The 21,220-nt window shown below is 38.7% G+C and overlaps 2 protein-coding genes across 6 annotated transcripts; one reads left to right on the top strand and one right to left on the bottom strand.

Moving 5' to 3' along the window:
* Nucleotides 1-417: 417 nt before the first annotated feature.
* Nucleotides 418-16,061, top strand: LOC135115589 (transmembrane protein 135-like). Of its 5 annotated transcripts, none has more exons than XM_064032525.1 (11): nt 418-607; nt 3,041-3,247; nt 3,812-3,942; nt 5,405-5,531; nt 5,879-6,033; nt 7,115-7,208; nt 7,720-7,800; nt 8,019-8,186; nt 8,342-8,482; nt 9,031-9,197; nt 9,321-16,061. In XM_064032525.1, the coding sequence occupies exons 2-11, from the start codon at nt 3,107-3,109 to the stop codon at nt 9,451-9,453; spliced, it is 1,338 nt and encodes a 445-aa protein (XP_063888595.1). In that variant the 5' UTR covers nt 418-607; nt 3,041-3,106; the 3' UTR covers nt 9,454-16,061. The 5 variants fall into 5 exon arrangements, with proteins under 5 accessions (XP_063888595.1, XP_063888594.1, XP_063888598.1 ...); XM_064032524.1 differs by having other exon boundaries at nt 418-615; XM_064032528.1 differs by having other exon boundaries at nt 437-543.
* A 354-nt stretch (nt 16,062-16,415) lies between these two features.
* LOC135115591 (nucleoporin NUP35-like) lies at nt 16,416-21,136 on the bottom strand. Its single transcript, XM_064032530.1, has 9 exons — nt 20,386-21,136; nt 19,716-19,847; nt 19,432-19,553; nt 19,067-19,194; nt 18,711-18,834; nt 18,410-18,563; nt 17,858-17,947; nt 17,560-17,700; nt 16,416-17,290 (listed from the first exon to the last, which is right to left on the bottom strand). Exons 2-9 carry the CDS (start codon nt 19,845-19,847, stop codon nt 17,213-17,215), a joined length of 969 nt encoding a protein of 322 aa, XP_063888600.1. The 5' UTR covers nt 20,386-21,136; the 3' UTR covers nt 16,416-17,212.
* Between the last annotated feature and the right edge of the window lie 84 nt (nt 21,137-21,220).

The following is a 21,220-nucleotide window of genomic DNA, read 5'->3' as shown; positions in this document are numbered from 1 at the left end:
TGGGGTGTTCCTTTTTCACGTGATCGCATATCAGGGTCTTCTTTGAAGTATAAAGCACCACGTTATCTGCGACCTTTGATTTGTGACAGATATCATATGGTCATTATTGATAAAAGGAAGCAGATGGTAATAGTGAACTGCATTACATAACCACGCATCTGTCGCTTTGATAAACCAAAATGCAGTATTTCTGCTACTACTACTACTACTAGTAGTAGTAGTAGTACTACTACTACTAGTAGTAGTAGTAGTAGTAGTAGTAGTAGTAGTAGTAGTAGTAGTAGTAGTGGTAATAGCAGTAGTAGTACAAATACTATTTCGTATGACACAGAGACATGAGAAATAATGATAATAATAATAATAATAATAATAATAATAATAATAATAATAACAGTAAAATTATACGAACTTAACACTGTTAGGCTCGTAGTGCGGAAGGTTGGCGGGCAGTAGCGGCCAATCAGACAGACGGACGTGTAGGGGAACTAAAACTACAGATAGCGACCTGATATCTACCCCGCCAGCCTTCATGATTGCGCTGAGGTACCCCGCCACCCAGATAAACCTCATTTGGCCCCAAGCCCACTGCACACACACGATAATTCTTGTAGTGGTGTAAGTGTAATGGGCGATTGTTGTTTATTTACTAAGTGGGTGGTAGTGTGTAGGATTGAGATCGTGGTGTGATGGTGGGTTATAGTGGGGGTGGTGTGGGTTATTGACACTATAAAGCAACACTGCACACACAAACAGACGGTAAATTTTCTAGTGATGTAGTAGTAATGGACTGATGTGGGTTATGCATATTGAGAAATGGGTGGTGGTTGGTAGGATTGAGGTCATTACTATCGGAATGGGGCTAGTGGTTGTGGAGAGTACTGTGGGATACGTACACTTTATATTAAGCAACACAACACACGTTACCTCATTTCCACACACAACTCGCCCCCGTGGAGAGTTATGGTTTGTCATTTGCCAGTCATCCTCTATTTATACTTGTACACGTCAAGACGAGTCCTGCGGCAGACAAAACAGACTTAGTACTGATTGATGACAAGCTCTCAGGTGCTGGTTTGTTTATCTCCCTCAGTGCGGTGATGTGACTGATTTTGTGGCGTCAGCTGATAGTCTGAGATGGCAAGGTGGCATCTGTCAACAGCAGTCGGGTGTCTCCTGCAACAGTGAAAGCATTTGTAAACAAAGTCAAGTGCCACGTGAGAGCCTTGACTTTCTTGTCTGTATAGCTGTGTAAATAGGGTGAAGCGGTTCTTGGCTTGTGTTGTCTTTAGTATAGAAATGCTTAAACTTTTAGAGAGGATGGCTTGCTGCTGTTGACAGTTGCCACTTCACTGACTGAGAATGATGCCTTCATACTGTAAAAATTTTAAACATTGCAACAACACAATAGGTATAGAAATTAATTGCAGTACTGTATAGTAGGTTAAAAATTGCACATGTATGGGAATGAGCATGTGGCAATGGAAGTTGTGGCTGTCTTGAGCTGTTTTATCCAGTACACTCATCATAGGGCCTGGGTGAGCCACAGGTTGTGATGTATGGCAATACACTTCTCATCAGTGATCAAGCTTTTGGAATCACCTTATAGAAGTATTACAGCATCCTTCTCATTATTATGAGATTTTCATCTTTCTGCTTTGAAACCAGCTTGCAGTGACCTGACATTTCTGGTCAGCCAATCTCTGCTTTAGCAAGAGTGACTACAATGTTTCATTGAGTGAAGAGTCACGTACCGTGACCTTTGAGCTGCTGTAGGTTCAACTCACTAGTATTGGTTAGAGGCAGTTATGATGTAGGGGCATAAATGTAATGCTTGTGCAGTGCCTCCTTTTGTAACGTGTCATGCCATTCTTGATGTGATCAGTGCAGGATGATAAGACCCGGGTCACATTGACTCCATGTATTAATTGAATCAATCAGATCCTGAGAACGTGAGAGAATGTGAACCAATTCTCATGAGGGTAGAAAGTAAACTGGTAATGTACAGCTCAGCCTTACAGAAACAACATTGCAGATTTATGTCAGTGCACAGATTTACTTATCCTTTAACTGACCATGCAGATGAATTTGTCTGCCCATGAAGCTTATTAAGTAGGAAAAATCTACAGTTTTTGCCATGTCTACTTGGATGAATTTGTTGCCTATCATTCTCTCTCTCTCTCTCTCTCTCTCTCTCTCTCTCTCTCTCTCTCTCTCTCTCTCTCTCTCTCTCTCTCTCTCTCTCTCTCTCTCTCTCTCTCTCTCTCTCTCTCTCTCTCTCTCTCTCTCTCTCTCTCTCTCTCTCTCTCTCTCTCTCTCTCTCTCTCTCTCTCTCTCTCTCTCTCTCTCTCTCTCTCTCTCTCGTTTTAGGTATTGGGACCATAGCGTCTGTCAGGAGCCAATATATTTTTTTGGATTGTTTTTAATAAGCATTCTTTTCCTCTTTAAAGAACATCTTACAGTTTCATTATCAGATTACTGAGTATAGTGTTTATCACTGAGCTCATGAAATATCTTATCAACTATTTTGCCTGTGATAAGGATTAAGATGATGTGACACTGCTCTACTTGAGATGATATCCTCTCTGTGATATCTATGATGACTCCAACATACATCTTTGATTTTTTTATATTTTTTATGTGATGAGACTGGTTTTGCTGCATCACCATTGATGCATCTGATAGTTTAAGTGTATCTGCAGATCTTGACAGTTGCTTTTGTGGGATTCTAAGAACTGACTTGCTTGAACAAAAAACTGCCTTGATGCTGGTGACTTATTTGATGATGTGTTGAGCTTTATTTATCACAAGGTACTTGAGGCATTCTCAGTCTGGATATCTGCAGTTTAACATACATAAGAAATTTACAGCATACATACTTCATTGTTAACTGAATAGTATTGTCTTGTGATCTGGTGCCTGTGTATTTGTTTTTCATATGTTTCCTGTGGGAGTTGTTTCAACACCTCAATAGATTGCTTGCACAAGTTAGTACTTAGACAGGAGGATTGACAGCACACCCATGCTTATGTTCCCTTTTCAGGTGTTGCCCTATAGGTAGTGAGAAGAGACAGGTACCAGCAGGAGCAGTAGTGGTAACAACAGCAGGATGGGGAGCTTCAGCAAGATCCTGCCATACTCCTGCTATGAGCTCGGCCACTGCTGGAAACACTCGTGCTCCTCAGCCTCCTTTGAAATCTGTATCATTGGGTTCATTGAAAGCATCAAAATCTATGGTGTGGTGTACTTGGTATGTGACCTTTTTTTTTTTTTTTATGTTAGAGGGATACTATCCTCATTGTGTCTAGCAAACTGTTCTGGCAACTGCACTGGCTTCCTAAGCTTGATGGAAGTTTAGAATATAATTTAAAAAGGTAACACTTGGCAGTAAAGGGGTGATTGCGATAAAATATTGCATTGCATCTACTGTAATTTTATTTTGGCTCATTAGAATTATCTACAGTTACTGAAAATGTGTGTGATGGTGTCATTAGGTGACAAAATGTTAAAGATTACTGTTACTATATTGGTAAAAAGAGGTGAAAATGGATTATAGCTATGCATAGAACTTTTCATATCAATTACCTTATGCCATGATAGATCTGGTGTAAGTAGAGTGTGAGGTGTAGGGGAATATGATTTTGCTTTCTGGCTTCAAAAGTGGAAGGAAGACTTTGATCAGGAGTTAATAATTTTACTTGCTTGCTTTCTTTATTTCTCCTTTTCTTTCCTTTTTCTTTTGAATTGGGAATGACACTTTGTATTTTGAGGTTTATCTTTGTAATATTAATGACTTGCATTTGTTTGCCTGCAGCTAACCGGTCTTGTGAATGCACGGAAAATAAGTATGAAGTATGGAAAAAAGCTCTTGAAGAACTACTTAACATCAGTTTGTTTCCTGACAGTCAATGCTTTTGGGTACATTGGCTCCTACTGTGTTGTCAGGTGAGCATGCCAGGTGTGGCCTTTCCCATGCACATGTTGGGGCAGTTTGGAAGTAGTAAGTGTAATATACATGCTATTATACTGAATGTGTCATGCTTGCTTTTACTCTGGGAAATTTATATGAAACCATGGAGTTGCATAACAAAGTAATCTTTTTCTGTTTATTTACTTATTTGTTTATTTATTTTTTATGTTTTTGTGCATGGATAGTCAATTAATTAAGATATAGTATAGTTTATGTGAATGAATACACATTTAAGTAGTCAGTGGTCATAGTGTGTTGTGATCAGCTCCCACAATTCTTGTTACTACACAAACCAAGTATAGTGCATGAGTTCTTGTTGGTTAGTTTGGAGAGAGGAGGTGACCATAGGATATTGAAGAAGGACAGCCATTGAAGCACTTCATCATTAGCATATAAAATGACAAAAAAATTAGTATTTTCCAGTTGGAACAAGATAAAATACTGTAAAATTAGTATTTTCCTGTTGGAACAAGATAAAATACTGTAAAATAGAAAATACTGTATTTGACAGTTTATAAGACATATGGGGTTATAAGATGCATCTCAGTTTGGGCAGGCATTAAAAAAAAAAAAAAAAAAGATAAATAAATGGGTTTAAGCTCTGTATATGAAGTGAAGGATTTAACCTGACATTTGATGCCCTCTCATATGTATTCAGATCCTTATTAGATTCCAATATTTTTCCTTGGGAAATTTTATAATTTTGTAACTTATACGCCATTGTGTACATGTTGTTTCTGTGACCCCATTATGTTGGGGAAATGGAATCTGGAAATTTTAAACACTATTGCATAAACTGTATTGCATGATTATTGTGCAGACCATCACCATGAGTCACCCTACTTTGTGACTCTTTTCACTTATAAAATCTTTTGTTATGTTACGTTTTCTGAAAAAAATATAGTTTCTCATTAGCTTCAAGTTTTGTTGAACACACATGCGAGATAAAAATGTTAAAAGATAGGCATAATTTCTGTTGTATGAAGGTGTATCTTACCTAAGGAACGCAGTGAACCTTGCATGTGTTGCCAGGTTTGATGTTTAACTAATGGTGAATTTGTTTTGGTACAAACAACGTAAGCACTTAATTTCTTTCTGACTGGTGTTATTTTATGTGAATTACCATTAAGTATGATCTGTTATACATTGTTACCTTACAAAAAAAAGAGTTGTTTTTGAGATGTAGAAATGATCATCACTTTGTTTACATGTGTGAAGATGTTTGTGATTTGATTTAAGGGCCACTGTTGCCATAGACTTACTACTAGCCATTGCCCCAGAGCTGAACCTTGGCCTTATAAGACGCTGGCTAATTTTCTGAGACTTTTTTAAGGTGTGTCTTATAAGCTATCAAATACGGTAGCTGAAATTGAGTCACCTCTATGAAATGTCAAATTGTTTAATTGTTAATGATATGTTTGTTGTTTACTCCCACAGACACATTCTGCAGCACTTCAACTTTTTCACAGTCTCCTTTGTGCCAGGGTTCATTGGCAGCCTCATGGCCATCCTAGTGGAACGGCCAGCACGACGAACACTCCTGGCCATCTATGTTACCAATGTGGTGAGTGCCAATGCTGCTTCTTCTCACCCTAATTTCTATTTGGGATTGCTCTTTACAAAAGTCTTCTTCAGATGTTTCTGCCTTGAGGCATTCTTTCATCTAATCCTTTGTCTCTTGTGTCTTCATTGACATGGTCCTTCCATCTGATCCTATGTAGGTCTTCCTCTTCTTCGTGCTCCTCTCACTGACACCAACTCTGCCTGTTCATAAATTTCTTGAGTTCCTATTAAACTAAGCTCATGTTGTGAAACTTGTAATATAGCAGTAAGGCAGTTGTTTCCAGTTTGGGACTCCCATAATCCATGAATGGATGAAATACTAGTGACTGATTTGGGCTTGATTTCCAGGCATCAGAATGCTTGTGGAATTCTGCTGTGGGTAATGGCTATGTCTCCTCCATCCCCCGCGGTGAGATATTGGTATTTGCAGCTGCCATGGCTTACTTGGGCTACTCTTTTCGATCTCAAACTCCCATCAGCAGATTGATCAACTCTATCATGCAGTATGGAAAGCTAGTTTGTTTTATTTATTATATTCATGTAATATTGTAGTGTGGTGTTACTCAACCTTTTTTGGTGGGTGGTCACATTAGATGGTCAGTGTGTAATGAGGGCCTCATATTGCCTTTAATGTGAATATATGCAGTAATTAATCTATTGCATGTCATAGTAGGAAGCACGACAATGTGCAACCCCCTGTGACCACAAGACATCAACTGATTATAACTGTCAACAAGCAAGCCACATCAGCAAAATGAGTGGGGCTCACCATCCAGCACTCCTGCCACTGTGAATGTACTCTCAAGCCACTTAACTAGGCTAACTAGACACACCAGATGTGTAATAGCCTACTCATCATTATAATATGTAACTATAATGTAAAGTTTATCTAAAATTCAGTGATATGCAGTAATAGCAATTATAATATAATTTATATTGCAGCATATCACTAAAATTAGATTTGAACAAATAGTATTATGACAGTATAGTGATAAGAAAAATATCTTTTTATTACTTGCATTAAACTTTCTTGAGGGCCGCATGCATCTCTCAAACAGTGGGTTGAGCATTCCTGCCAAAGTGTGTTCACTACAAGCTGTACTGGGCAAACTGTGTGAGCCCACATAAGTTTTCAAGCAGAGCATTGATTGGCTGCTGCTATATATTTTTATCCTCATGATCTTTGTTGCCATTTGTGTGTTTTACATTTATGTAGTAGTAATTTGAAAATTTTTTGTATTTCATAAATACCAAAAGGCAATAGTAATCTCAAAATTCAAGCCTGCAATGAGAAATATATAAGAAAATCTAGGAATGAATGTTGATACTGTTGTACTTGGCATGTATTGCTGCACTGCTACCACACGTCCACTGTGTTGGTACTCACCACCTCTTTGCAGTTTATTTTTAGTTAAATTACATAATTATTATCAGTAAAACATTGACAATACTACTTACCCTGTGAGGAGATAGTGTGGTGTCTTGGTGGATATTTGGTTGTAATTTTGTAGAGGTGGCTCAAAAAGGTGTCTCACCCACTCCATGAACATACTGAAGGATGATGGAGCCTTCCTTTCTGGTCAGGTTGTTCCTTGGGAAGGAAGAGTCTGGGTTGATGGTGAGCCAGCGCCAGGCAGCTGCCCACCAGGAGTGCATTCCTCACCAGCCTCTATTGTGGGTAAGTCAGACAACTTTTGATAGGAATCAGTTGGAATGACCATCAGGTTTGGGATTTCTTCATTTTTATGTAGGTATCCTACCAGCAATTATGCTTTGGACAATTATAAATAATGAAAGTCATGAACTTTTAGCTGAAAAATTTTCAAAGTAATGTAAAGTAAAGTGTAAGGTTAAATTATTTTTGCATGTCAGTAACAAATTCCATATCAAGTAATGTATCATGATATATTACAAGTATTTATTTTATCATAAAGCATGATGTATACAGAGTGTTAAAGGAGAAGGGAGGTAAGATTTCTTTCTTTCATAACTAGTTTGTGTTGAATATGTGCCTCTCTGAAGGCCAGTGTTGAGGAGAATAATTGGTGATGATCAGTGAAGCTTTTGTAAATAAGATTGGGAGCCAAGTGAATAATATAATATAATATTTTTACTTATCTTTTCTAGGTGAGGACCTCAGGCATTCTGTTTTCTTATTCAGTATTTAATGTTAAGTTGACATTTTGCAGCACCAGAAGTTACTTGCAGTGATCACAGGCAAACACTGCCTGTGTCCACATAGAGGGAGCTGTGTGCTACACTTCATTTGGGTGAGTGATCCCACAATTCATGGCACTGAAGTTGGAAACAAGTGCTAATCTTTGTCAGATTATTTAATTTGAGCTTTCAAAATCAGTCAACTATATTTTGTTCTTGTTGTTGGCCCCTTGTTGGTCTAACAATGGAAAGGATAGCAAAAGCATTTTTGTCTGTTGCTACAGAAGATTGTGCAGGTGGATAGTTTGTGATATTTGTCATGTGTTCATAGACAGGTCTGCAAGGATTCGCCCAGGGATTTCTCCTGCAGCTGTCACTGAGGATGGTTACCTCTATACCCAGGGTGGTGAGGGCACCAAGAAAGCTGCTTCCTCTGCTCATTAATAAAACCAACATGGAAGCAGGACTCTTTCTGGGCTGCTTCTCTTCATTATTCAAGGTTAGCTTGAAACTAAGACTAAAAAAATTAATATGTAATTTGGCATGTCATTGTACATGTGTTGAGTTATGAATCATTATGACAGGAGGTGGAGTATCTCAGTGGTTAAATGTTTGACATCTCTACCACCACTGACTGTGCTGAATGTTGGCCAGGGAACGTGCTGTGGTGGGAGGTGGTGGCATGGCAAGGACCAGCCAGGGCATGGGACTGTGGCAGGAGCGCTTGCTGCCCTCTCCATGTACTTCTATTCAGCTCCTTCCCTTGCCTTGTACATGATGTGGAAGGTGGTGGAGGTAAGCTGTTGCGTGACACCTGACTGGGCTGTTTTCATGGCATTACACAGTCTGTGCCAGTGAACTTGTTATGAAGCAGTGGCAAGCATACAAGTTAAGGTTAATGCAGTGCTCACTTATTTTAAACTGCCAGTTCAGTTATGGAGCCAATGTTTACTTACTAGGTAACAAAAAACAAGTCTGCAAAAAAAAAAAAAAAAAAACTGTGTGCAGTTTTCTGTTGCTCACGACTGTCCACACTTGACGCATATCACATGTACAAAACCTCAGGTTGATAGTGATCAGTTTGTGGTCATAATGGTTCTTCAGGAGGAGCAAGGGATGCTTGCTGCTTAGCAGACTGTGATCAGTGTTTTTTTTTCTTTCTATTGCTTTTCATCAAGTCATGCAAAATTTATCCACTGACTAAATTTTTTAGTACAATCACAGCAGAATCTGTTACTGCACTTGCTTTTGATGTTTGTAGAGGAGCATTTAAAGAATGTATTATGAGTATTCTAAAGAGATACTCAGAAGTAGCTCTCATGCAGATACTTTTTATTCCTTAGAGCATGTATGAGACCGGATGTAATGCTGGCTATTTGCCACGGATCCCTGGATCAGTGGAACTCCTCTATGCTATATCCACGGGGTACTTGTTTCATATAGCAGTCATGGAGCAGCATTATATGAAACCTTCCTACTGGAGGTTCTTGCGCAGACTCACATGGGACAGGTGAGCTTTTTTTCCCTAAAAAACGTTTTGACTAAGATATAATAGTACTGTATCAATGTTGAATTTCTTGGTCATGAAATTTAGGGGATACTCTTATTTTTTGTTTTGCCTTCCCTCTTCTAGGTTGTCAGGATACAATCGTCACCTTCTTGCTCCTTATGGATTGGACAGTGGCAAGAATTATCAAGGCTGGTGGCCAAACTATGACTTGAAGCACATCAGTGAGACTGTGAAATGGTTACAGCCAGCACTCTAGCAGAGGAGGACTCCACCAAAAGGTTTCAGCATGTCTTGGTCACTGGAACAGGTGTGAATTTTAACATCTGGTAACCACTAACAAAATTAGATTGATTGAATGGAATTATTCTCAAGGGTAATTTATTAACTGATGTGGAATGACTGAATTACCAAAGACTTTGTCTGTTTGCCTGTTTGGATTACTAAACGGGAAAGGCACTTCTGTGATAACTCACAAGAACAATAGTGTATATTTATTTATTTTTTTTAAGTTATTTAGATTTTTAGACATAATTTCAGAAATTTCACCAGATAGGAAAACAGTACAGTACATATGTCAATGTAGTTAGTTTATTCAGTGCTTTTACTTAGGTTGAGTCTGGTGCTTCTCAAGGATGCTTTTTTTGACCTTTGTTTATTATTTGATTTACTTGTAACGTGAGGCATCCTGCATTAGGAGGGCTGCTCACACCAAAATAAAGTGAGAAAAATGTGCTCAAAGTTTGGTGAAATTCTGACAACCATAACTTTATTGTATAGGCTTTGACAATCAACTTGTCTCAAAATGGCTAGTAGGCAATCAAAATCATTACGGTTTCAAAAAATGTTCAAGATCATGATATTCACTACCTAATTTTTGCATATTTTTTGCAAATTGTGTCATGGTTTTAGAAAGTTTGGTGATTATATCACTCAAATACACATGTACACAGCAGAAAAGCTGGGAGCATCCTTTCTGCGTCTCAACCAAGACACCAAAACAAAAGGAACTAATGACAGGTCAATTCAGTTGGCCTCCCATTGGCTGAGAGAGTCATGTTATCATAGTAGAAGGCTCTTGATTGGCTGATGTCCTCTCTACACTGGAGTGAGTTGCCCATTTTATACAGAATTTGCCTGAGAAAATATTCTGAATTATAATGGCTACTCATCCTAGATGGGCAGCCCTTCTAACATGGAATGTTGCTCAGCAGCTTTTTGCATCTACATCGAAGGTCAGATAGACATAAAAATTATTCTCTCCTTGTATAGATTTTTGACCTTACTGATAGGATAATCATCCACTCCTGGGGAAAAGTTAAGACCTCAATAGAGTGCTATAAACAGTTATCTTGGTTTTAGCCTGGGTGGCACAAGCGGGCCTTCTAATGCGGGATGCCTCATAAGTGGAATGGGATTTCTTCTAAAATGATAGTGTGTGCTGACAACACATCACTGCATGCTACCATCACATCACCTCAAAGGAAGCTTTAGTTGCTAGTGATATACAAGAAGACATTGGCCAAGATTGATATGCAGATCTTGAACTCCTTTTCCCAGGCATTTTAATTTGTCTTATAATAACATTGTGAATAGTGTCTATGAAATTATCAGGTATGACAGACAGTAATGTTCGTCTCACTTTCAGTGGGGTTTCATCAGTTGTTCAGAAAAGTGGTCTGGTTTGCAAGTGTACAAGGTTTTTGAATGACAATATTGCATTAAATTTCTTTGTTTCTTTGTGTTGGTGCATTCTGAGTCACCACTACTGATTGCTGCTGCTGTCTCATTGGAGGCTCCTGGACTGCTTATTTAATTGGATCAAGTTTTTATTTCCTAATGTAGACATTAATTGTAAGCATTGCTGCACTCTCACAGTACTTTATGAAATATTTGATGGTCATAATTATTTGTTATGTATATAAGGCTTTCACTGCCTTGTAATATCAGTACATCAGATTTACCTTAAAGGAAAATGATATGGTATTTTCTGCTATTCATTTTAATACATTCTATTTTTTTGAAAGCTTTGTGCCATTTTTAACTGTGGAACACACTTCCAGATTGTTTTGAATGCTGAAAAGGTTTAAGAATGGGTCAAAAAATTTTTTTTTTAATTAATTAATCAAATTTTTTTATCAGTGTGATTTGGGGAATGATTTGGATGTACTATAGTTTCTTGAATTCTTTCAAATAAGCTGAAATTTTATATTTTAATAAATAGAGCACCTTTGAGGGAAATGTGTTTGTAGCAGAATCAAAAAGATTACAAATCACACTTTTAAAGACAAAGTCTGCATGGTGTTGTGCTTAAGAATATTGGTATTAAGACGTAAGTAGGGGTGCAAGGAATGGAGAAACTTGCAAGTATTGCAGTTGTTGAACATTGGTTTCTTATGCTTAGATTTAGCAAGTTTTTTCACTTAGTTGTTGGAATGAATACATCATGGATGCAAACTAGTGCTAATCTTAAGTGGTTTTCTTCCAGTAGCTGAAAGTAATGAATATTATAATATGTTATGCTATTTATATATAATGATGGTGCTCAGAATGATGGTTATAATGCTGGTGCTGAAGACAGAACCAGACACATTATATAAAGAAAAAACCTACACTGTTACATGTTGTTCTTGTTAGTAGTGGAGGTACTACCTGATGTTATATAATATTTATTTTTTTTGCTGGTGTAACTTTAACATTATCAAATGATTTGTTGCTTTTTTTTTTTATGTAGGAAGGACACTGGCCAAGGGCAACAAAAATCCAATAAAAAAAATATACCCACTGAAATGCCAGTCCCATAAAAGGGTCAAAGCAGTGCTCAAAAATTGATGAATAAGTGTCTTGAAACCTCCCTTTTGAAGGAATTCAAGTCATGGGAAAGTGGAAATACAGAAGCAGGCAGGGAGTTCCAGAGTTTACCAGAGAAAGGGATGAATGATTGAGAATACTGGTTAACTCTTGCGTTAGAGAGGTGGACAGAATAGGGGTGAGAGAAAGAAGAAAGTCTTGTGCAATGAGGCCACAGGAGGGGAGGCATGCAGTTAGCAAGATCAGAAGAGCAGTTAGCATGAAAATAGTGGTAGAAGACAGCTAGATATGCAACATTGCGGCGGTGAGAGAGAGGCTGAAGACAGTCAGTTAGAGGAGAGGAGTTGATGAGACGAAAAGCTTTTGATTCCGCCCTGTCTAGAAGAGCAGTATGAGTGGAACCCCCCCAGACATGTGAAGCATACTCCATACATGGACGGATAAGGCCCTTGTACAGAGTTAGCAGCTGGGGGGGTGAGAAAAACTGGTGGAGACGTCTCAGAACACCTAACTTCATAGAAGTTGTTTTAGCTAGAGATGAGATGTGAAGTTTCCAGTTCAGATTATAAGTAAAGGACAGACCGAGGATGTTCAGTGTAGAAGAAGGGGACAGTTGAGTGTCATTGAAGAAGAGGGGATAGTTGTCTGGAAAGTTGTGTCAAGTTGATAGATGGAGGAATTGAGTTTTTGAGGCATTGAACAATACCAAGTTTGCTCTGCCTCAATCAAAAATTTTAGAAAGATCAGAAGTCAAGCGTTCTGTGGCTTCCCTGCATGATATGTTTACCTCCTGAAGGGTTGGACGTCTATGAAAAGATGTGGAAAAGTGCAGGGTGGTATCTTCAGCATAGGAGTGGATAGGACAAGAAGTTTGGTTTAGAAGATCATTAATGAATAATAAGAAGAGAGTGGGTGACAGGACAGAACCCTGAGGAACACCACTGTTAATAGATTTAGGAGAAGAACAGTGACCGTCTACCACAGCAGCAATAGAACGGTCAGAAAGGAAACTTGAGATGAAGTTACAGAGAGAAGGATAGAAACCGTAGGAGGGTAGTTTGGAAATCAAAGCTTTGTGCCAGACTCTATCAAAAGCTTTTGATATGTCCAAGGCAACAGCAAAAGTTTCACCAAAATCTCTAAAAGAGGATGACCAAGACTCAGTAAGGAAAGCCAGATCACCAGTAGAGCGGCCTTGACGGAACCCATACTGGTGATCAGATAGAAGGTTGTGAAGTGATAGATGTTTAAGAATCTTCCTGTTGAGGATAGATTCTTGAATTAGATCTTGAATTGATTAGATCTTGAAAGGTTTTGACATTTTCTGTTAATGAAGGAGTTTTTGGCTAGTTGGAGAACAGACTTGGCATGGTTCCGGGCAGAAATATAAAGTGCATGAGATTCTGGTGATGGAAGGCTTAAGTACCTTTTGTGGGCCACCTCTCTATCATGTATAGCACGAGAACAAGCTGTGTTAAACCAAGGTTTAGAAGGTTTAGGACGAGAAAAAGAGTGAGGAATGTACGCCTCCATGCCAGACACTATCACCTCTGTTATGCGCTCAGCACACAAAGACGGGTCTCTGACACGGAAGCAGTAGTCATTCCAAGGAAAATCAGCAAAATACCTCCTCAGGTCCCCCCCAACTAGCAGAGGCAAAACGCAAGAGGCACCTTCACTTAGGGGGATCCTGAGGAGGGATTGGAGCGATAGGACAAGATAAAGATATGAGATTGTGATCGGAGGAGCTCAACGGAGAAGAAAGGGTGACAGCATAAGCAGAAGGATTAGAGGTCAGGAAAAGGTCAAGAATGTTGGGTGTATCTCCAAGATGGTCAGGAATATGAGTAGGGTGGTGTTGCACCAATTGCTCTAGGTCATGGAGGATAGCAAAGTTGTAGGCTAGTTCACCAGGATGGTCAGTGAAGGGAGAGGAAAGCCAAAGCTGGTGGTGAACATTGAAGTCTCCAAGAATGGAGATCTCTGCAAAAGGGAAGAGGGTCAGAATGTGCTCCACTTTGGAAGTTAAGTAGTCAAAGAATTTCTTATAATCAGAGGAGTTAGGTGAGAGGTATACAGCACAGATAAATTTAGTATGAGAGTGACTCTGTAGTCATAGCCAGATGGTGGAAAACTCGGAAGATTCAAGAGCGTGGGCATGAGAGCAGGTTAAGTCATTGCGCACATAAACGCAGCATCCAGCTTTGGATCGAAAATGAGGATAGAGAAAGTAGAAGGGAACAGAAAAGGGGCTACTGTCAGTTGCCTCAGACACCTGAGTTTCAGTAAGGAAAAGAAGATGAGGTTTAGAAGAAGAGAGGTGGTGTTCTACAGACTGAAAATTAGATCTTAGACTGTGAATGTTGCAGAAGTTAATGAAGAAAAAGTTGAGGAGGGGTGTCAAGACACTTAGGGTCGTCGACAGAAAGGCAGTCCGACCTGGGGACATTTATGGTCCCCTCCCCAGATGGGGACTCCGAGGCTGGTGTAGGAGTCGCCATGATGATTTTAAAATTTTTGAGTGAAGTGTGTGTGTGGTATTAGGTGCTTGTAGTTTTATGTGGAGGAAGAGAGTTGTGTTTCGAGGGCAGGCTGTGACTGGCACCTTGTGTTGTGAGACACAAAGGGAAACGTTCATTGAGATCACAGCTGGGTTTAATGATAAGTTCACGGCACGCCCTGAACAGTGCTTTAGACCTCACTGGGAGTAATTATCGTTTCGGCAGATGTCTACTGCCTCCTCCTGTGCTGCAGAGGTGTGCTTGCTTCCATACATAACTCACTGAGCAACATGGTGGTGTTGTGGTATTAGTTTTGCCAGTTATAAAAGGTATTCATTTCCTTGTGAATACTAATGATGGTCTATATATTTTCACTTTTAAGATTTAAGATTTCCCTGCACAAATTATAAAAAGGTACTATAGCATTAATTAATTCATGTTGTGAAATATTCCAGTCCTGGTATCTGGCAGGGCAGTGAGATTCATAAATATGAGTATTGTGAGAAGTGAAAGTGTGTGTGGATGTGAGTAGTTGTGGCTGTTCTTCCATGTGATACTTATTTTATGTCTAATCCTTGTCACTTCCTCCTTACCATTCTTGATCACTATTTTGCTCTCCATAATGTATCACAAGTGATCAGTGGATACCTTACTTATAGTTTGGCTCAGTTAGAATGATCAATCCTTTAGTATGTATGCCTCAGGAGCACTCAGCATGCACCTGGTATTGCATACATCCATCAATCAACATGACAAATTTTACCATCTAGGAAAAAAAGTCATAGTCATAAGTGTTACTTAAGATTTTATTATATATAATTATTCTTGTTGTGCCTTACTTCAGTCTTCAGAAAGCAGATACATGAAATGTTAATATTTTTCATGCTTTTGTATTTTCATCATATTAGGCTATCTCGTAATTTTGTACTTACATCGTGGCTGGCTCAGGAACTCGTCTGCAATATTTAATAATGCTGTGATAATGTGTAGATTCTTCCTCTCTCCACTGTGTTTGTTTTGCCAGGTGTTACATGCAACACTCAAACAAACATGCAAGGAGCTAAAACTTGAATTTTCCTTCAGTGAAGCAAATCCATTATATTATTTCACTCACCAGGAGATTGCCAGTAATAGTCATAGAAGTGTAGATCATGGCTTCCATTATTACTTCCACCACTGTCCTGCTTAAGGCTGAAAAGTGCTGGCTGGCATTGGCATTTCTCTCTCAAAACATGATAATTGTGAACAGGAACACTGTTAAAAGTGTGTGCTCAAGCATTGTTCATATACCAGGTACTCATACTTTTTCATAAGTTTTCCTCTTATAGCCAAAATGTTTTGGTTTTGATTTTCATCAGCCATTATGTATGAGGAATTTCCAGAATTAAGTTACTGCTAGCTTTTAAGATCACAGCCCTTAGGAGTGCATGTCAGTACATGATGAATTAAGATACACAAGTACCATATTTTACAAGAATGTTTTTGCTGTTATCAAAGACAATATATTTTATATTACATATAAAAGCTATGCCAGAATAAAAGATTGTATAAAGAATAGGTATCATTTAAGTGATTCCTACATCTTGGCCACCACTTGTATTGACAGGGGGATGATTGAACATGCAGCTTGTCAACTCAGCTTAATTTCTAAAACACAAGTTTGTTTGAAGGTGAAGACCAAGCAGAGGAAGTACAAAAAGGTTTAAATTATGCTTTGTACTCATTATCAGACTTGCTTCAAGATCATATTATTAACTCTGTAACCCATGTTCCAATCATCATATTACATCTGTAATGCCACTCCAAATTTGTGTTCATTTATTTTTTGTTGCAATCACAAGTAAACTTTTGGTTAATATTTCATCTGTAATAAACAAAAGGTCTTGTCTTTATGATAATGACATAAGAGTATCATCAAGTTTTTATTGTAACAAGTCATAATCTAAAAGTAGGACAGTCAAAGAACATTAAAAACTTGGGATATTTTGGGATTTGCCTAACATATTCAGTTTTTATTTTAATTTGCTTAAATAGGTGTAAAAAAGTGACAGCCTGATATTCCCTTATAGCCAGCTTTTCCCACTCCCACAACAAGAAGAGGAGGTGGTGTAAGTGCTGAAATTTGATGGCAGGTACAGGCAGGTAACCTTATACTGCAAGTTTCCCCCAGATGAATTTCCCTCATGAACATTTCATCCAGAAGATCCATTCTAAAAATATTTTCACACGATAAATTAGGTAAGGTAAAGGTACTTTGGGGAATTTATCATGTGGCAGCTTTTGGGTGAAAATTTCAAGAGGTAATTTTCATGGATGGAATGCACATAGTGGCAATCCATCTGGTGGTCAAAATGGAAAGTGAAAGTTCTTAAAGAAATCTGAAGCAAATAATATTTGCTAAATATTCAGCAATAAATTAAGAAATACATGATTAATTAAAAAGTGCTGCATATTTGAAAACTTATATATATGCGTAGCAACAAGCTTTGATAATAATAAGGGAATAATAGATGGCAAAAAGAAGCTCAGTCTTTTCCATTTCAATTATCATTACTCTTGATAAAATATAAGCATGTATTATAATCAAGTAATGACTGGTACATTGGTAACTTTTATTGCCAAGACATACGGAAAAAGCCACTCAAACTAAAATAACAAATCAAATGAATATGACAACAGTAAAAACTAAATATTAGCTATATTTTCCTATATTCCTAAGATATGTTGCATTGCTCTGGACACAAAACTGTCATTCTTCTTGGGAGTGTTTACTTTGGGAATCACCTGAAATGGGAAATTAATTTTGTTTGAATTTTTACTTGAATACCAGTACATGCAGGATGTAACACATGAGTAATTTAGTTTCCCCTCAATAGTTCTTAAGTGAATTATCATACAGTTTAAACTATTACTCAAAATTAAATCTGTAAATAGAAAATGTTAAAGAAATGTTTTGTATATGAATTTTTTCCCATCACTGAATGCTCATTTAATATGATTTCTCTATAATACCTAAAATGAGCAATGGGATATCTTATCATCACCAATCTTACCTCATGTTCTGCATGGACTGTCTGATAGGCCTGCGTGAGTGGCCGAATGCTGGACTTGGGGGTGCTGGAGAAGCTGGTGTTAGCAGGGGACATTATGCTGCTTAGGTTGGTGGAAACATTCTCCTTGTCACCGATCACCATCTGTAAATTGTTACCAATGATTTAATTTTGTGTCACCATTCTTCATTTCCAATTTAAGCAAGCAAGCACGCAAGTCACTTCTCTAATATAACTGACAATGGTTAGCTTTGATTGTCTTGTTACCACACTGATATTTATGGTGTGGGTCACAACTTACTTTGTCAGTGCAGGGAACCACCCCAATCATGATGTTGCCACTGAACACCTTACCATTCTTGCTCAGAGCCTTCCTGGCCTGGAGCTTGGTCTGAAAAAAAAAAATGTAATTGGTAGTTAGCTGAATATTAATTTTATTTCATGATATGCATGTATTTATCAGCATTCCTATATATATTTCAGAAGTGGAATCCATTAATCAAAAAAATGAAAACATTGTTATATTTGCTTTAATGGAGTTTGTAGCAATCAGTTGTGAACTGATTGTTCACAAGATTAGGATGATAATAAATAAATTAGTAAATATTTCAGTAATAAACTGAGTGAAACTGAATGGTTAAATGAGACAGAGAAAGTAGAGTAAAATAGGATGGAATAATACTGGAGAAGAGGGAGAGGACAGGGAACATTTAGTGTAGGAATACAAGAATAGGCAGACTTTAGGGAAAGGCAGACTTTTTTGCTATGGCCATCCCACCTCATGGCAGGTTCTCAAAAGCAAATAGACACATAGATAAAAGAACAAATGGAGATAATAACAAGCACATCATACCATATACTTTAGGTGCATCCAATTCCCTGATCCTGGGTTGTGGTGTTCAGTGATGGTGCCCAGCTGAGTGAATTGTGTTAGGATGTAGGACGCTGCTGCAGGTGGGAACCCAAACACCGTCACCCAAGTATCCTCCAATGTGTCACCTCCCGTCCTGCCAGAATTCATTGGAGAAGAATGATGATGTGAACTTATTTTTGCATTCATTGAGTTTGTCTTCATCTACACATAGTGCACAACATATAAAAGTAACCAGAAGTTTAGAGAGAGAACATTTCTGCACTGACATTCTAGGACTTACATTTGAAGAGAGTCTTGGGCTAGGAAACTGGTAGTGTCCCTGGAGGGCGTGAAGTTTTGAGAGTTGTAGGTTGGGGTGGACACAAGGGGTGAAGTCGGGGTACTGAACCCACCACCGGGCAGACCTGAAGGGAACAATGGAAAGTGCAGGTAGATGAAATGATTAGAAGCACACATTTGAATAAGCTCTCAGGAAACATAAGAATCTTATGATATCTTGTTTTACTTATAATTTCCATCAACAAACTTTCTAAATATATTTAATGGCAGATGTTCAGAGATCAAGGATTTAAATGGTTGGCTAACTAGCTGCTGGAAAATTATAGAAAACTGATAATAGTAAAACCAACAGCTCACCTAGCAACCGCTGATCAACAAAGGAACTGCCAAGACGTGTGGGGATAGGGGACTGGGTGAGGGCTGGGGGGCCACGCACACCTGTCAGGCCCTGAGTTGGTGGCCCTCCTGGCTTATCTGGTCCCAGCCTGAAGTATATGACATGATGCTGATAATATTTGTTTAATTTTGGTTTTATTTGATTTTTTATGTAAATTCGTAAGATATTTCTGAAAGCAAATACAATTTTAGCATGATTACCCCTTCTAAGGCAATGTTAGCTTGTTATGTAGATTGATGGATATATCATAATGGCTACTGGTGAACTACTTTTAATGATGGTTTTAATACTTCAAATCCATTACATAACATAATGTAGCACACACTTTGTGGGAAAGATGGCATCTTTAGAGGGTTGAGGGGAGCCTGGCGAGGTCACAGAGGTGGAAGAGAACTGCCGAGTTGTCTTGTTTGGGCTGGCCCCTCCACCACCACCAAGTCGCCCACTCTGAAAGGCAAGATTACAGTACTTGGTATCACTCAACTTCATATGAGGTGGAGTTCAAGAGACTGAGTAATGAACTCATACTACTAACACTATGCTTTATGGGTGAGAAAAAAAAAAAAAAAAAATCATAAAAAGATAGAGAAATCATATAAAATAACTAACCAAGGCTGGGGAGGCAACATCCCCCATGAGGTATGAGGGCAGGAAGCTGCTGGTGCTGGTACTGGGAGGCGTAGTATGGGAGGCTGCAGCCACTGGGGAGCCAACTGGGCTGCCGAGATTCATGGGCTCCATCTGCAGATGGTGCATGAACTTCTTATCCTTAGACCAATCATAAATATCCAAACTTGGCATAATTTGAGTTCCCCCAACCTAGAACCCAGCTTTCCCACCAGGATGCTAAGGTTATTGGGATAGAGAAAGAGAAAAGATAGAATGTGTTAAACGTAGTGGTGGGTATGGAAGGGGCGGATATTCCCTGTTTGATAACTATTTTTCAAGGATTTTCCCCAAAAGGGCGTTTTCTTCTTAGACTTTTGATGCTTCCCCACCCTAAAACTCCACTTCCCCACCAGGTCCTGGAGAGGGGCGGCAATAGAATACATAAGGAGCCGCTATTGGTAAGATTTACCTAATGTTTTATCAGTACGTTACACCTTTATGCAACGAAGGTTACGGCCGTTGTTGCGTACCATGCATAGCAGTAATCTTCCCATAATCTCAACAAATTATTGATGATATTAGTTTGACAGGCATGGATTATACTTATGTACTTACTTCACTACATCTAGATTCTGATATAATAGTGAACGGAACCAATCAAAATGCTCACGTTAGTAGCTAAGGGAGATGAGTGGATGAGATGATCAACGCCTTATGTATGAAGAGCTGGCTGGCTTCCTGTTACTCCTGGAGGCTGCTGCACGCTCCGCCAGGCAGGCAGATTATTAAGCTTCCTCAAAGACACTAGGAGGAATAATCTTCGCAGCTAAGCACAGCAATTTTGTGGTGCTTGAATTTGAATTCGTGGCCGCGTGTTTTCCTTCGTCTGCTGGTGGTGATACTGCCAAGTTTCTCTTTTGTCGAGATTGACCAATGTTATATCTTGTGGTTATCAAGAGGTTTATAAATGTGCAATAAGATTCGATAATAATTTCTGTAGTAATCTGGATATGCTATTATGCATTCATAGAGTTGAAAGTTCTCATATTATGACTTCATTATTGCGCTTAGGCAAGTAAATGAGTTTTCACCGAGTCACCTGGTATTGTCCTCGTAAAGGTAATTGGTATCCTGATATTTTAGTATCGCAAACACTCTTCCTTACTCTGTGAACGAGAACGGAATTAATAAAGAAACATTTTGACAAGTTATGCCTAAATGTGTTAACATTTTCTGTAAAGCCATCAAAGGTATTGTTAACTGTCAAAGTAGCTGTCATCTTTCCCATGAAAGCGAGGCAGTGATATATTCAGCGGCCAGTAGGGCACCATCCTGGCATGTAGAGGCGTCAAGGGGAACGAAGGGAGGGAGAAAAAGACATCCTGCGTAGAAAGAAGCTTATTGGGAGATGTGTAGCACATGCGTGGTGACACCGGCCTATAGACGGCAGGGAAAAACAGGTATTGGCTAAAGCATAAACAAAATAGCATCGGATATGCGTTGAA

The sequence above is a fragment of the Scylla paramamosain genome, chromosome 29 (genome assembly GCF_035594125.1).
Source record: "Scylla paramamosain isolate STU-SP2022 chromosome 29, ASM3559412v1, whole genome shotgun sequence".
Taxonomy (NCBI): Eukaryota; Metazoa; Arthropoda; class Malacostraca; order Decapoda; family Portunidae; genus Scylla; species Scylla paramamosain.
Note: the sequence above shows the minus strand (reverse complement) of the source record. Positions and strands in the feature narration are given on the sequence as shown.